The sequence below is a fragment of the Scyliorhinus torazame genome, chromosome 20, assembly GCF_047496885.1.
Source record: "Scyliorhinus torazame isolate Kashiwa2021f chromosome 20, sScyTor2.1, whole genome shotgun sequence".
NCBI lineage: Eukaryota > Metazoa > Chordata > Chondrichthyes > Carcharhiniformes > Scyliorhinidae > Scyliorhinus > Scyliorhinus torazame.
Window position 1 is genome coordinate 24,991,850 of NC_092726.1, and position 17,276 is coordinate 25,009,125.

The 17,276-nt window shown below is 57.3% G+C and overlaps 1 protein-coding gene across 1 annotated transcript in view; it reads right to left on the reverse strand.

Moving 5' to 3' along the window:
* Positions 1 to 288, reverse strand: part of fam136a (family with sequence similarity 136 member A) — a 5,252-nt gene extending 4,964 nt beyond the window's left edge. The window contains 2 exon segments of the mRNA XM_072485997.1: positions 122 to 162; positions 165 to 288. Coding sequence (XP_072342098.1) covers positions 122 to 162; positions 165 to 207 — 84 coding nt within the window. The 5' untranslated portion in view covers positions 208 to 288.
* Between the last annotated feature and the right edge of the window lie 16,988 nt (positions 289 to 17,276).

Genomic DNA, 17,276 nt, shown 5'->3' on the forward strand with positions numbered 1-17,276 from the left:
TCCTCACTCTCCCTCCCCACCCCCCCCCCCCCCCCCCACCCCCCTCCTCACTCTCCCTCCCCCCCCCCCCCCCCCCCCTCCTCACTCTCCCTCCCCCCCCCCCCCCCCTCACTATCTCCACCTGCATGTTGCGGATCTGCTCCCTCTCCAGTCCCTGCACCATCCGTCCACCGCCCGCTGGATCCGCCGCTGCTCCTCGGCCGCCATGTCCCGGGACTGAGAGCCTCTGTCAGTCTGTGTCCCCGTCCGGCGGTGTCCTCTCTGATCCACGCTCCCAGGTCAGCGGGAGACCCCGACCCGCCCTCCCCCTGCAGCGCCCCCGCTGCCCCCGGAGGGCAAACAGCGACCCCGCCCTCCCCCTGCAGCGCCGCCCCTGCCCCGGAGGGCAAACAGCGCCCTGCTCCTCCCCTGCAGCGCCGCCCCTGCCCGGAGGGCAAACAGCGACCCTGCTCTCCCCTGCAGCGCCGCCCCTGCCCCGGAGGCCAAACAGCGACCCCGCCCTCCCCCTGCAGCGCCCCCGCTGCCCCGGAGGGCAAACAGCGACCCTGCTCTCCCCCTGCAGCGCCGCCCCTGCCCCGGAGGGCAAACAGCGACCCCGCCCTCCCCCTGCAGCGCCCCCGCTGCCCCGGAGGGCAAACAGCGACCCTGCTCTCCCACTGCAGCGCCGCCCCTGCCCCCGGAGGGCAACAGCGACCCCGCCCTCCCCCTGCAGCGCCCCCGCTGCCCCGGAGGGCAAACAGCGACCCTGCTCTCCCCCTGCAGCGCCGCCCCTGCCCCGGAGGGCAAACAGCGACCCCGCCCTCCCCCTGCCCCAGAGGGCAAACAGCGACCCCGCCCTACCCCTGCAGCGCCCCCGCTGCCCGGAGGGCAAACAGCGACCCCGCCCTCCCCCCTGCAGCGCCGCCCCTGCCCCGCGAGGGCAAACAGCAACCCTGCTCTCCCCCTGCAGCGCCGCCCCTGCCCGGAGGGCAAACAGCGACCCCGCCCTCCCCCCTGCCCCAGAGGGCAAACAGCGACCCCCCGCCCTCCCCCTGCATCGCCGCCCCCTGCCTCGGAGGGCAAACAGCGACCCTGCTCTCCCCCTGCAGCGCCGCCCCTGCCCCGGAGGGCAAACAGCAACCCGCCCTCCCCCTGCAGCACCCACAGACCGGGATGGCAAACAGCAACCCCGCCCTCCCCCTGCAGCGCCGCCGCTGCCCCGGAGGGCAAACAGCGACCCCGCCCTCCCCTGCAGCGCCCACAGACCGGGATGGCAAACAGCAACCCCGCCCTCCCCCTGCAGCGCCGCCCCTGCCCCGTAGGGCAAACCGCGACCCCGCCCTCCCCCTGCAGCGCCGCCTCTGCCCTGGAGGGCAAACAGCGAACCCGCCCCCTCCCCCTGCAGCGCCGCCCCTGCCCGGAGGGCAAACAGCCGACCCCCGCCCTCCCCCTGCAGGCCCACAGACCGGGATGGCAAACACCGACCTCGCCCTCCCCGTGCAGCGCCCCCCCCTGTCCCGGAGGGCAAACACCGACCCACCCTCCGACTGGGTTATGGGGATAGGGTGGAGGTGTTGACCTTGGGTAGGGTGCTCTTTCCAAGAGCCGGTGCAGACTCGATTGGCCGAATGGCCTCCTTCTGCACTGTAAATTCTATGATATTCTATGATATTCTTAGAAGCCACAGACAGGGAGAATGCATCGGACACCAGGAAGATCGCCCTCCTCCTCTCCACGGCAGGGCAACACGCCATCCACTTCTACAACTCCCTAGGCATTCGCGGAAGGCGAGGACAAGACGAAGTACAAGACGGTCCTTCTAAAATTTGTGCAACACTTCAGCGTCGAGGTGAATGAGAGCTTCGAGAGGTACCTCTTCCAGCAGCGCCTGCAGGGTAATGAGGAGCCTTTTCAATCTTTTTTGCACACCTCCGTATCCCCGCGCAGTCCTGCGGCTATGAGGCCACCTCCGATTCCATGATTCGGGATCAGATAGTTTTTGGGTGACCTCGGACACCTACGCCAGCAGCTCCTCAGAATAAAGCGCCTCACCCTAGCCACCGACATCGAAACCTGCCGTCCTCCACGAAAACGCGACCAGCGCTACACCCAATTCCAGGCGGCCGAATCGGCCACGGCAGGGGTCCTACGAGCAGGGGTCCAGTCGATCGAGTTCCTCCCGGCCCGCACGAGGGCGGCCATTTCGCGCGCTTTCCGAGGCTCCCGCGCTTGTACGCGCCAAAAGAGGGGATGTCGACGCAGAGGGACGTGATGCGCAGCACGCTCTACGCAGGACCGCACCGCGCATGCGCGGTGGCGCAACGAACGCCATGACGTCACGACGTGCGGCAACTGTGGATCCGCACATTTAAAGCGGCAATGTCCAGCCAAAACTCGACAATGCCTCCGTGGTGGCAACATAGGACACTACGCTGCCTGCTGTCGAGCAGGCTCAACCTGCCAACGCTCCGCAATTCGGCCAGCCTCGCAGGGACGTGCGGGCCATTCAGCCCCCATACACCGAGTCATACCCTGACGACGTGCAGACCGGTGATACCGACGACCGGGAACCCTTCCGCGTTGCGGTAATAGACAGAAATCGGATGTCCCCCAAGTAGGACCGACCAGCCGATGCCAGTGCACAGGGTTAATCTGGGTGATGTGCCACCCTAACGGTCAACTGATCACCAAGTCACATTCCGCTTAGACACTGGTGCCTCCGCCAATCTCATTGCATGGTCAGCCTTCCACACCTTGAAGGTCAAACCACCGATTCCGCCATCCCCACTGTCAGCTGGTTGATTATAACGGAACGTCATCCCGGCCATGGGATCCTGCCAGCTCGAGGTGGCACACAATTCATACACAGCCACACTGTCTTTTGAGATGGATGGATCCTCGAAGGACTCCCTGCTAGGCGCACAGGCGTGCAAGATCCTCCACCTCGTTCAGCGGGGTACATACTCTGTCTCCAGAAGGCACATCCGATTTCCCGGATGCAGACTTTAGGGCGCGGCTCCACTCACTCCTCGCCCACAACAGGAGGTTTTCGAGGGCATGGGCACACTGCCCTACACTTACAGAATACGGCCCCAAACCGGACGCCACCCCGGTTATTCACACACCTCGTAGAGTCCAGCACCACTCAAGAACCGCCTCAAGCAGCAGCTGCAGGATCTGCAGGACCAAGGAGTGCTTTCCTGGGTCACGGAGCCAACGCCATGGGTCAGCTCCATGGTGTGCGTAAAAAAGCCCTCTGGTGAGCTCCGGATCTGCATCGATCCGAAAGACCTCAACAATAACATCATGAGGGAACACTACCCCATACCCAAACGGAAGAAATCATGAGCGAAATGGCCGGGCTAACATTTTTACCAAGCTTGATGCCTCAAAGGGTTTTTGGCAGATTCAGCTGGATCAGTCCAGCAGGAAGCTGTGCACCTTCAACACTCCCTTTGGCAGTTACTGCTACAATAGGATGCCGTTTTGGCATCATCTCGCATCCGAGGTGTTTCATCGAATCATGGAACAGATGATGGAGGGCATCGAAGGTGTGCGCGTCTATGTTGACGATGTCATCATCTGGTCCACCACACCACAGGAGCACATCAGTCGTCTCCAGCGTGTCTTTGCTCGGATTCGAGATCACGGCCTGCGCCTCAACCGAGCAGAGTATTCTTTTGGCCAAACTGAGCCGGCAGACAAGAAGGCAGTGCTACGCTTTCTCGGGATGGTCAACTGCCTGGGGAAGTTTATTCCCAACCTTGCCTCGCCCACAACGGCTCTTCGCCACCTGGTAAAGAAGACTACGGAATTCCAGTGGCTGCCCGCACACCAGAAGGAATGGGAGGAGCTCAAGATTAAGTTCACCGCCGCCCCGGTATTGGCGTTCTTCGACACTACTCGGGACACAAAGATCTCGACTGATGCCAGCCAGTCCGGCATTGGGGAGGTACTCCTGCAACGCGACGACACTGCATCATGGGCCCCGGTCGCCTATGCCTCGCGGGCCATGATCCCCACAGAACAGCGCTATGCACAGATTGAAAAGGAGTGCCTGGGTTTGTTAACCGGCATCGATAAATTCCACGACTATGTGTATGGTCTTCCGCAGTTCACCGTGGAGACCGACCATCGTCCCCTGGTCGGCATATTACAAAAGGACCTCAACGAGATGACCCCTCGCCTCCAGCGCATTCTGCTCAAGCTCCGGAGGTACGACTTCCAACTTGTCTACACCCTGGGAAAGGACCTCATCATCGCGGGTGCCCTGTCCAGAGCAGTGGGCCCGAATCGGGGGGGGGGGGGGGGGGGGGGTTCGTTTGCCAGGTCGACACACAAGTCGCCTTCACATCGGCCAATCTGCCGGCTACTGACGCACGTCTGGCCCACATTCGCCGCGAGACTGCGGCTGACCCCCTTCTACAACGTGTGATGCGCCACATGACGGAAGGGTGGCTCAAGGGGCAGTGCCCACAATTCTACAATGTCCGGGACGACTTGGCCGTCATTGATGGTGTCCTCCTAAAGTTGGACTGGATTGTGATCCCACACAGCATGCACCGGCTTGTCCTCGAACAATTGCACGAAGGCCATCTTGGGGTTGAAAAGTGCAGGTGGAGGGCCCGAGAAGCTGTGTACTGGCCGGGCATCAGCGACGACATTGCCAACATGGTGCTCAACTGCCCCACCTGCCAAAGGTTTCAGCCGACGCAACCCCCTGAGACCCTTCAGCCCCATGAGTTGGTAACGTCCCCCTGGGCAAAGGTGGGTGTGGACCTCTTTCATGCGCTCGGCAGGGACTACGTCATTATAATTGACTATTTTTCCAATTATCCGGAGGTGATACGCCTGCACGACTTGACATCATTAGCTGTCATCAGAGCATGTAAAGAAACCTTCGCTCGCCATGACATCCCGCTTACCGTCATGTCGGACAATGGGCCCTGTTTTGCGAGCCAAGAAGGCCTTCTTTTGCCGCTTCATACGGCTTCACACACGTGACGTCCAGCTCTTTGCATCCCCAGTCGGAATGGCAAGGCGGAAAGGGAGTCCATATCGTGAAGCGGCTCCTCTGCAAGGCTGCTGATGCCGGATCTGACTTTTGTTTAGCCCTGCTGGCCTATCGCTCGGCCCCACTGTCCATGGGCCTCTCACCAGCCCAGCTGTTGATGGGTCACGCCCTCAGGACCACTGTACCGTCCATTCATGTTCCTAAACCCGACCATGCTCCAGTACTGCAAAGGATGCGACAGCAGCCTGCTCAGCAGAAGGTGGCACATGACATTCGGGCAACTGATCTTCCTGCCCTGGCGCCTGGAGACAACGTCCGCGTCCACCTACCAGAGGGTGGCTGGTCGGCAACTGCCGAAGTTCTCCGCCGCGTGGCTCCCCGCTCGTTCCTGGTTCGCATGCTCGATGGCTCCATTCGCTGGCGTAATCGGCAGGCCCTTCGGCTGCTTCCGTGCTCGCTACGTGATCATGCACCGGTGCCACGCCCTCCTGTTTGTCATGATATTCAGATAAACATCATGGTGCAAACACACATACACACTGATGGACAGATCAACGGACCAATCAACACTCACACAACATCACAGCCAATCACAAGCAAGAGCACACGCACTATAAAACGGGGAACACCACAGTTCCCGCTCATTCCAGCAGGAGACAGCTCAGGGCACAGAGCTCACAGCAAGCCACTCAGAAATACACCATGTGCTGAGTGCCTCTCTAAGATAGTGATAGGGCTGGGTCCACAGGTTAAAGGGTAAAGAACGAACCACAGTCATAAGTTTACAGATGTTGTTATTGATAGTAATAAAACAGAGTTGTACCATCTGCAACCGTGTTGGTTCGTCTGTATAGCGGAACACCCAACACGACACTGTTGTCCCTGATGTCGACTTCGTGGAGCTTCCGGCCACTATGCCTATTCCTCTATCGCCCGTGGTCAGGCCCATTCCTCAGCCGGTGAATCCTGACCCACCCTTGAGGCGGTCAACCCGAATTCGTCGCCCACCTACTAGACTGGACTTATGAGCCTGTTTGCACATTGGACTCACTGATTTGTTGTGCAATAATGTTAACGTGTTTCTTTCTTGTCGTTCTAGGAGTTCTCTTTCGATATTTGATGATTGCACTTGTTTTGTTTGTGTTACAACCTTGTTGCTCTGTTGCACCTGACACCTTCCTCTGTATATAGTTTAGCCTCATGGACATGTTGTAAATATTGCACACATATACTCAGATGCACTCAGTACACACTTATATTTATTAGCATGTCGGCACATATCCTTGTAAAAAGGGGGGGATGTCATGATATCCATATTAACATATCATGGTGCAATCACACACGCACACTGACGGACAGTAGACGGACCAATCAACACACACACATCACAGCCAATCACCAGTGAGAGCACACGCACTGTAAAACAGGGAACACCACAGTTCCCGCTCATTCCAGCAGGAGATAGCTCAGAGCACAGAGCACACAGCGTGCCACTCAGACATACACCATGTGCTGAGTGCCTCACTAAGATAGTGCAAGGGCTGGGTCCACAGGTTAGCTGGTGAAGTACGAACCACAGCCAGAAGTTAACAGTTGTTATTGTACAGAATAATAAAACAGAATTGTACCATCTACAACTATGTTGGTTCGTTTGTATAGCGGAACACCCAACACGGCAACTGGGATACAGGTTACTGGAGCGCTGGGATACAGGTTACTGGAGCGCTGGGATACAGGTTACTGGAGCGCTGGGATACAGGTTACTGGAGAGCCGGGATACAGGTTACTGGAGCGCTGGGATACAGGTTACTGGAGCGCTGGGATACAGGTTACTGGAGCGCTGGGATACAGGTTACTGGAGCGCTGGGATACAGGTTACTGGAGCGCTGGGATACAGGTTACTGGAACGCTGGGATACAGGTTACTGGAGCGCTGGGATACAGGTTACTGGAGCGCTGGGATACAGATTACTGGAGCGCTGGGATACAGGTTACTGGAGCGCTGGGATACAGGTTACTGGAGTGCTGGGATACAGGTTACTGGGGCGCTGGGATACAGGTTACTGGAGCGCTGGGATACAGGTTACTGGAGCGCTGGGATACAGGTTACTGGAGTGCTGGGATACAGGTTACTGGAGTGCTGGGATACAGGTTACTGGAGTGCTGGGATACAGGTTACTGGAGCGCTGGGATACAGGTTACTGGAGCGCTGGGATACAGGTTACTGGAGAGCCGGGATACAGGTTACTGGAGCGCTGGGATACAGGTTACTGGAGCGCTGGGATACAGGTTACTGGGGCGCTGGGATACAGGTTACTGGAGCGCTGGGATACAGGTTACTGGAGCGCTGGGATACAGGTTACTGGAGTGCTGGGATACAGGTTACTGGAGCGCTGGGATACAGGTTACTGGAGTGCTGGGATACAGGTTACTGGGGCGCTGGGATACAGGTTACTGGAGCGCTGGGATACAGGTTACTGGAGCGCTGGGATACAGGTTACTGGAGTGCAGGGATACAGGTTACTGGAGTGCTGGGATACAGGTTACTGGAGTGCTGGGATACAGGTTACTGGAGTGCTGGGATACAGGTTACTGGAGCGCTGGGATACAGGTTACTGGAGCACTGGGATACAGGTTACTGGAGAGCCGGGATACAGGTTACTGGAGCACTGGGATACAGGTTACTGGGGCGCTGGGATACAGGTTACTGGAGCGCTGGGATACAGGTTACTGGAGCGCTGGGATACAGGTTACTGGAGCACTGGGATACAGGTTACTGGAGTGCTGGGATACAGGTTACTGGAGCACTGGGATACAGGTTAAGGGGCGCTGGGATACAGGTTACTGGAGCGCTGGGATACAGGTTACTGGAGCGCTGGGATACAGGTTGCTGAGCGCTGTGATACAGGTTACTGGAGCGCTGGGATACAGGTTACTGGAGCACTGGGATACAGGTTGCTGAGCGCTGGGATACAGATTACTGGAGCGCTGGGATACAGGTTACTGGAGCGCTGGGATACAGGTTACTGGAGCACTGGGATACAGGTTGCTGAGCGCTGGGATACAGATTACTGGAGCGCTGGGATACAGATTACTGGAGCGCTGGGATACAGGTTACTGGAGCGCTGGGATACAGTTTACTGGGGCGCTGGGATACAGGTTACTGGAGCGCTGGGATACAGGTTACTGGAGCGCTGGGATACAGGTTACTGGAGCACTGGGATACAGGTTACTGGGGCGCTGGGATACAGGTTACTGGAGCGCTGGGATACAGGTTACTGGAGCGCTGGGATACAGGTTACTGGAGCACTGGGATACAGGTTACTGGGGTGCTGGGATACAGGTTACTGGAGCGCTGGGATACAGGTTACTGGAGCGCTGGGATACAGGTTACTGGAGCACTGGGATACAGGTTACTGGAGCGCTGGGATACAGGTTACTGGAGCGCTGGGATACAGGTTACTGGGGCGCTGGGATACAGGTTACTGGAGCGCTGGGATACAGGTTACTGGAGCGCTGGGATACAGGTTACTGGAGCGCTGGGATACAGGTTGCTGAGCGCTGGGATACAGGTTACTGGAGCGCTGGGATACAGGTTACTGGAGCACTGGGTTACAGGTTACTGGAGCACTGGGATACAGGTTACTGGAGCGCCGGGATACAGGTTACTGGAGCACTGGGATACAGGTTACTGGAGCGCTGGGATACAGGTTACTGGAGCGCTGGGATACAGGTTACTGGAGCGCTGGGATACAGGTTACTGGAGCACTGGGATACAGGTTGCTGAGCGCTGTGATACAGGTTACTGGAGCGCTGGGATACAGGTTACTGGAGCACTGGGATACAGGTTGCTGAGCGCTGGGATACAGATTACTGGAGCGCTGGGATACAGGTTACTGGAGCGCTGGGATACAGGTTACTGGAGCACTGGGATACAGGTTGCTGAGCGCTGGGATACAGATTACTGGAGCGCTGGGATACAGATTACTGGAGCGCTGGGATACAGGTTACTGGAGCGCTGGGATACAGGTTACTGGGGCGCTGGGATACAGGTTACTGGAGCGCTGGGATACAGGTTACTGGAGCGCTGGGATACAGGTTACTGGAGCGCTGGGATACAGGTTACTGGAGCACTGGGATACAGGTTACTGGGGCACTGGGATACAGGTTACTGGAGCGCTGGGATACAGGTTACTGGAGCGCTGGGATACAGGTTACTGGAACGCTGGGATACAGGTTACTGGACCGCTGGGATACAGGTTACTGGGGCGCTGGGATACAGGTTACTGGAGCGCTGGGATACAGGTTACTGGAGCGCTGGGATACAGGTTACTGGAGAGCTGGGATACAGGTTACTGGAGAGCCGGGATACAGGTTACTGGAGCGCTGGGATACAGGTTACTGGAGCACTGGGATACAGGTTACTGGAGTGCTGGGATACAGGTTACTGGAGCGCTGGGATACAGGTTACTGAAGTGCAGGGATACAGGTTACTGGAGCGCTGGGATACAGGTTACTGGAGTGCTGGGATACAGGTTACTGGAGCACTGGGATACAGGTTACTGGAGCGCTGGGATACAGGTTACTGGAGCGCTGGGATACAGGTTACTGGAGCGCTGGGATACAGGTTACTGGAGCGCTGGGATACAGGTTACTGGAGAGCTGGGATACAGGTTACTGGAGAGCCGGGATACAGCTTACTGGAGCGCTGGGATACAGGTTACTGGAGCACTGGGATACAGGTTACTGGAGTGCTGGGATACAGGTTACTGGAGCGCTGGGATACAGGTTACTGGAGTGCAGGGATACAGGTTACTGGAGCGCTGGGATACAGGTTACTGGAGTGCTGGGATACAGGTTACTGGAGCGCTGGGATACAGGTTACTGGAGCGCTGGGATACAGGTTACTGGAGAGCCGGGATACAGGTTACTGGAGCGCTGGGATACAGGTTACTGGAGCGCTGGGATACAGGTTACTGGAGCGCTGGGATACAGGTTACTGGAGCGCTGGGATACAGGTTACTGGAGCGCTGGGATACAGGTTACTGGAGCACTGGGATACAGGTTACTGGAGTGCTGGGATACAGGTTACTGGAGCACTGGGATACAGGTTACTGGGGCGCTGGGATACAGGTTACTGGAGCGCTGGGATACAGGTTACTGGAACGCTGGGATACAGGTTACTGGAGCGCTGGGATACAGGTTACTGGGGCGCTGGGATACAGGGTACTGGAGCGCTGGGATACAGGTTACTGGAGCGCTGGGATACAGGTTACTGGAGCGCTGGGATACAGGTTACTGGAGCACTGGGATACAGGTTGCTGAGCGCTGTGATACAGGTTACTGGAGCGCTGGGATACAGGTTACTGGAGCACTGGGATACAGGTTGCTGAGCGCTGGGATACAGATTACTGGAGCACTGGGATACAGGTTGCTGAGCGCTGGGATACAGATTACTGGAGCGCTGGGATACAGGTTACTGGAGCGCTGGGATACAGGTTACTGGAGCACTGGGATACAGGTTGCTGAGCGCTGTGATACAGGTTACTGGAGCGCTGGGATACAGGTTACTGGAGCGCTGGGATACAGGTTACTGGAGCGCTGGGATACAGGTTACTGGAGCACTGGGATACAGGTTGCTGAGCGCTGGGATACAGATTACTGGAGCGCTGGGATACAGATTACTGGAGCGCTGGGATACAGGTTACTGGAGCGCTGGGATACAGGTTACTGGGGCGCTGGGATACAGGTTACTGGAGCGCTGGGATACAGGTTACTGGAGCGCTGGGATACAGGTTACTGGAGCACTGGGATACAGGTTACTGGAGCGCTGGGATACAGGTTACTGGAGCGCTGGGATACAGGTTACTGGAGCGCTGGGATACAGGTTACTGGAGCACTGGGATACAGGTTACTGGAGCACTGGGATACAGGTTACTGGAGCGCTGGGATACAGGTTACTGGAGCACTGGGATACAGGTTGCTGAGCGCTGTGATACAGGTTACTGGAGCGCTGGGATACAGGTTACTGGAGCACTGGGATACAGGTTGCTGAGCGCTGGGATACAGATTACTGGAGCGCTGGGATACAGGTTACTGGAGCGCTGGGATACAGGTTACTGGAGCACTGGGATACAGGTTGCTGAGCGCTGGGATACAGATTACTGGAGCGCTGGGATACAGATTACTGGAGCGCTGGGATACAGGTTACTGGAGCGCTGGGATACAGGTTACTGGGGCGCTGGGATACAGGTTACTGGAGCGCTGGGATACAGGTTACTGGAGCGCTGGGATACAGGTTACTGGAGCGCTGGGATACAGATTACTGAAGTGCTGGGATACAGGTTACTGGAGCGCTGGGATACAGGTTACTGGAGCGCTGGGATACAGGTTACTGGAGCACTGGGATACAGGTTACTGGGGCGCTGGGATACAGGTTACTGGAGCGCTGGGATACAGGTTACTGGAGCGCTGGGATACAGGTTACTGGAGAGCCGGGATACAGGTTACTGGGGCGCTGGGATACAGGTTACTGGAGAGCCGGGATACAGGTTACTGGAGCGCTGGGATACAGGTTACTGGAGCGCTGGGATTCAGGTTACTGGGGCGTTGGATACAGGTTACTGGAGCGCTGGGATACAGGTTACTGGAGCGCTGGGATACAGGTTACTGGGGCGCTGGGATACAGGTTACTGGAGTGCAGGGATACAGGTTACTGGGGCGCTGGGATACAGGTTACTGGAGCGCTGGGATACAGGTTACTGGAGCACTGGGATACAGGTTACTGGAGTGCAGGGATACAGGTTACTGGGGCGCTGGGATACAGGTTACTGGAGTGCTGGGATACAGGTTACTGGAGCGCTGGGATACAGGTTACTGGAGCGCTGGGATACAGGTTACTGGAGCGCTGGGATACAGGTTACTGAAGAGCCGGGATACAGGTTACTGGAGCGCTGGGATACAGGTTACTGGAGCGCTGGGATACAGGTTACTGGAGCGCTGGGATACAGGTTACTGGAGCGCTGGGATACAGGTTACTGGAGCGCTGGGATACAGGTTACTGGGGCGCTGGGATACTGGTTACTGGGGCGCTGGGATACAGGTTACTGGAGTGCTGGGATACAGGTTACTGGAGCGCTGGGATACAGGTTACTGGAGCGCTGGGATACAGGTTACTGGAACGCTGGGATACAGGTTACTGGAGCGCTGGGATACAGATTACTGGAGCGCTGGGATACAGGTTACTGGAGCGCTGGGATACAGGTTACTGGGGCGCTGGGATACAGGTTACTGGGGCGCTGGGATACAGGTTACTGGAGCGCTGGGATACAGGTTACTGGAGCGCTGGGATACAGGTTACTGGAGAGCCGGGATACAGGTTACTGGAGCACTGGGATACAGGTTACTGGGGCGCTGGGATACAGGTTACTGGGGCGCTGGGATACAGGTTACTGGAGCGCTGGGATACAGGTTACTGGAGAGCCGGGATACAGGTTACTGGGGCGCTGGGATACAGGTTACTGGAGCGCTGGGATACAGGTTACTGGAGCGCTGGGATACAGGTTACTGGGGCGCTGGGATACAGGTTACTGGGGCGCTGGGATACAGGTTACTGGAGCGCTGGGATACAGGTTACTGGAGAGCCGGGATACAGGTTACTGGAGCGCTGGGATACAGGTTACTGGAGCGCTGGGATACAGGTTACTGGAGCACTGGGATACAGGTTACTGGAGTGCAGGGATACAGGTTACTGGAGCACTGGGATACAGGTTACTGGAGCACTGGGATACAGGTTACTGGAGTGCAGGGATACAGGTTACTGGAGCGCTGGGATACAGGTTACTGGAGCACTGGGATACAGGTTACTGGAGCACTGGGATACAGGTTACTGGAGCGCTGGGATACAGGTTACTGGAGCGCTGGGATACAGGTTACTGGAGAGCCGGGATACAGGTTACTGGAGCACTGGGATACAGGTTACTGGAGCGCTGGGATACAGGTTACTGGAGCGCTGGGATGCAGGTTACTGGAGCACTGGGATACTGGTTACTGGGGCGCTGGGATACAGGTTACTGGAGCGCTGGGATACAGGTTACTGGAGCACTGGGATACAGGTTACTGGGGCGCTGGGATACAGGTTACTGGAGCGCTGGGATACAGGTTACTGGAGCGCTGGGATACAGGTTACTGGAGCGCTGGGATACAGGTTACTGGAGCGCTGGGATTCAGGTTACTGGGGCGCTGGGATACAGGTTACTGGAGCGCTGGGATACAGGTTACTGGGGCGCTGGGATACAGGTTACTGGAGCGCTGGGATACAGGTTACTGGAGCGCTGGGATACAGGTTACTGGAGCGCTGGGTTACAGGTTACTGGAGCGCTGGGATACAGGTTACTGGAGCGCTGGGATACAGGTTACTGGAGTGCTGGGATACAGGTTACTGGAGCGCTGGGATACAGGTTACTGGAGAGCTGGGATACAGGTTACTGGAGCGCTGGGATACAGGTTACTGGAGCGCTGGGATACAGGTTACTGGAGTGCTGGGATACAGGTTACTGGAGCGCTGGGATACAGGTTACTGGAGCGCTGGGATACAGGTTACTGGAGTGCAGGGATACATGTTACTGGAGAGCTGGGATACAGGTTACTGGAGCGCTGGGATACAGGTTACTGGAGCACTGGGATGCAGGTTACTGGGGCGCTGGGATACAGGTTACTGGAGCGCTGGGATACAGGTTACTGGAGCGCTGGGATGCAGGTTACTGGGGCGCTGGGATACAGGTTACTGGAGCGCTGGGATACAGGTTACTGGAGCGCTGGATACAGGTTACTGGAGCGCTGGGATACAGGTTACTGGAGCGCTGGGATACAGGTTACTGGAGCGCTGGGATACAGGTTACTGGGGCGCTGGGATACAGGTTACTGGGGCGCTGGGATACAGGTTACTGGAGCGCTGGGATACAGGTTACTGGAGCACTGGGATACAGGTTACTGGGGCGCTGGGATACAGGTTACTGGGGCGCTGGGATACAGGTTACTGGGGCGCTGGGATACAGGTTACTGGAGCGCTGGGATACAGGTTACTGGAGCACTGGGATACAGGTTACTGGGGCGCTGGGATACAGGTTACTGGAGCGCTGGGATACAGGTTACTGGAGCGCTGGGATACAGGTTACTGGAGCGCTGGGATACAGGTTGCTGAGCGCTGGGATACAGGTTACTGGGGCGCTGGGATACAGATTACTGGAGCGCTGGGATACAGGTTACTGGAGCGCTGGGATACAGGTTACTGGAGCGCTGGAATACAGGTTACTGGAGCGCTGGGATACAGGTTACTGGAGCGCTGGGATACAGGTTACTGGAGCGCTGGGATACAGGTTACTGGGGCGCTGGGATACAGGTTACTGGAGCGCTGGGATACAGGTTACTGGAGCGCTGGGATACAGGTTACTGGAGCGCTGGGATACAGGTTACTGGAGCGCTGGGATACAGGTTACTGGAGCGCTGGGATATAGGTTACTGGAGCGCTGGGATACAGGTTACTGGAGCGCTGGGATACAGGTTACTGGAGAGCCGGGATACAGGTTACTGGAGCGCTGGGATACAGGTTACTGGAGCGCCAGGATACAGGTTACTGGAGCGCCAGGATACAGGTTACTGGAGTGCTGGGATACAGGTTACTGGAGCGCTGGGATACAGGTTACTGGAGCGCTGGGATACAGGTTACTGGAGCGCTGGGATACAGGTTACTGGGGCGCTGGGATACAGGTTACTGGAGTGCTGGGATACAGGTTACTGGAGCGCTGGGATGCAGGTTACTGGGGCGCTGGGATACAGGTTACTGGAGCGCTGGGATACAGGTTACTGGAGCGCTGGGATACTGGTTACTGGAGCGCTGGGATACAGGTTACTGGAGCGCTGGGATACAGGTTACTGGAGCGCTGGGATACAGGTTACTGGAGCGCTGGGATACTGGTTACTGGAGCGCTGGGATACAGGTTACTGGAGCGCTGGGATGCAGGTTACTGGAGCGCTGGGATACAGGTTACTGGAGCGCTGGGATGCAGGTTACTGGAGCGCTGGGATACAGGTTACTGGAGCGCTGGGATACAGGTTACTGGAGCGCCGGGATGCAGGTTACTGGAGCGCCGGGATACAGGTTACTGGAGCGCCGGGATACAGGTTACTGGAGCGCTGGGATACAGGTTACTGGAGCGCTGGGATGCAGGTTACTGGGGCGCTGGGATACAGGTTACTGGAGCGCTGGGATACAGGTTACTGGGGCGCTGGGATACAGGTTACTGGAGCGCTGGGATACAGGTTACTGGAGCGCTGGGATACAGGTTACTGGAGCGCTGGGATACAGGTTACTGGAGCGCTGGGATACAGGTTACTGGAGCACTGGGATACAGGTTACTGGAGCGCTGGGATACAGGTTACTGGAGCGCTGGGATACAGGTTACTGGAGCGCTGGGATACAGGTTACTGGAGCGCTGGGATACAGGTTACTGGGGCGCTGGGATACAGGTTACTGGAGCGCTGGGATACAGGTTACTGGGGCGCTGGGATACAGGTTACTGGAGCGCTGGGATACAGGTTACTGGGGCGCTGGGATACAGGTTGTTGAGCGCTGGGATGCAGGTTACTGGAGCGCTGGGATACAGATTACTGGAGCGCTGGGATACAGGTTACTGGGGCGCTGGGATACAGGTTACTGGAGCGCTGGGATACAGGTTACTGGAGCACTGGGATACAGGTTACTGGGGCGCTGGGATACAGGTTACTGGAGCGCTGGGATACAGATTACTGGAGCGCTGGGATACAGGTTACTGGAGCGCCGGGATACAGGTTACTGGAGCGCTGGGATACAGGTTACTGGAGCGCTGGGATACAGGTTACTGGGGCGCTGGGATACAGGTTACTGGAGCGCTGGAATACAGGTTACTGGAGCGCCGGGATACAGGTTACTGGAGTGCTGGGATACAGGTTACTGGAGCGCTGGGATACAGGTTACTGGAGCGCTGGGATACAGGTTACTGGAGCGCTGGGATACAGGTTACTGGAGCACTGGGATACAGGTTGCTGGAGCGCTGGGATACAGGTTACTGGAGCGCTGGGATGCAGGTTACTGGAACGCTGGGATACAGGTTACTGGAGCGCTGGGATACAGGTTACTGGGGTACAGGTTACTGGAGCGCTGGGATACAGGTTACTGGGGTACAGGTTACTGGAGCGCTGGGATACAGGTTACTGGAGCGCCGGGATACAGGTTACTGGAGTGCTGGGATACAGGTTACTGGAGCACTGGGTTACAGGTTACTGGAGCGCTGGGATACAGGTTACTGGAGCACTGGGATACAGGTTACTGGAGTGCTGGGATACAGATTACTGGAGCGCTGTGAGACAGGTTACTGGAGCGCTGGGATACAGATTACTGGAGCGCTGGGATACAGATTACTGGAGCGCTGGGATACAGGTTACTGGAGCGCTGGGATACAGGTTACTGGGGCGCTGGGTTACAGGTTACTGGAGTGCAGGGATACAGGTTACTGGAGCGCTGGGATACAGATTACTGGAGCGCTGGGATACAGGTTACTGGAGCACTGGGATACAGGTTACTGGAACACTGGGATACAGGTTACTGGGGCGCTGGGATACAGATTACTGGAGCGCTGGGATACAGGTTACTGGGGCGCTGGGATACAGGTTACTGGAGCGCTGGGATACAGGTTACTGGAGCGCTGGGATACAGGTTACTGGAGCGCTGGGATACAGGTTGCTGAGCGCTGGGATGCAGGTTACTGGAGCGCTGGGATACAGATTACTGGAGCGCTGGGATACAGGTTACTGGAGCGCTGGGATGCAGGTTACTGGAACGCTGGGATACAGGTTACTGGAGCGCTGGGATACAGGTTACTGGAGTGCTGGGGTACAGGTTACTGGAGCGCTGGGATGCAGGTTACTGGAACGCTGGGATACAGGTTACTGGAGCGCTGGGATACAGGTTACTGGAGCGCTGGGGTACAGGTTACTGGAGCGCTGGGATACAGGTTACTGGAGTGCTGGGATACAGGTTACTGGAGCACTGGGTTACAGGTTACTGGAGCGCTGGGATACAGGTTACTGGAGCACTGGGATACAGGTTACTGGAGCGCTGGGATACAGGTTACTGGAGCGCTGGGATACAGGTTACTGGAGCGCTGGGATACAGGTTACTGGAGCGCTGGGATACAGGTTACTAGAGCGCCGGGATACAGGTTACTGGAGTGCTGGGATACAGATTA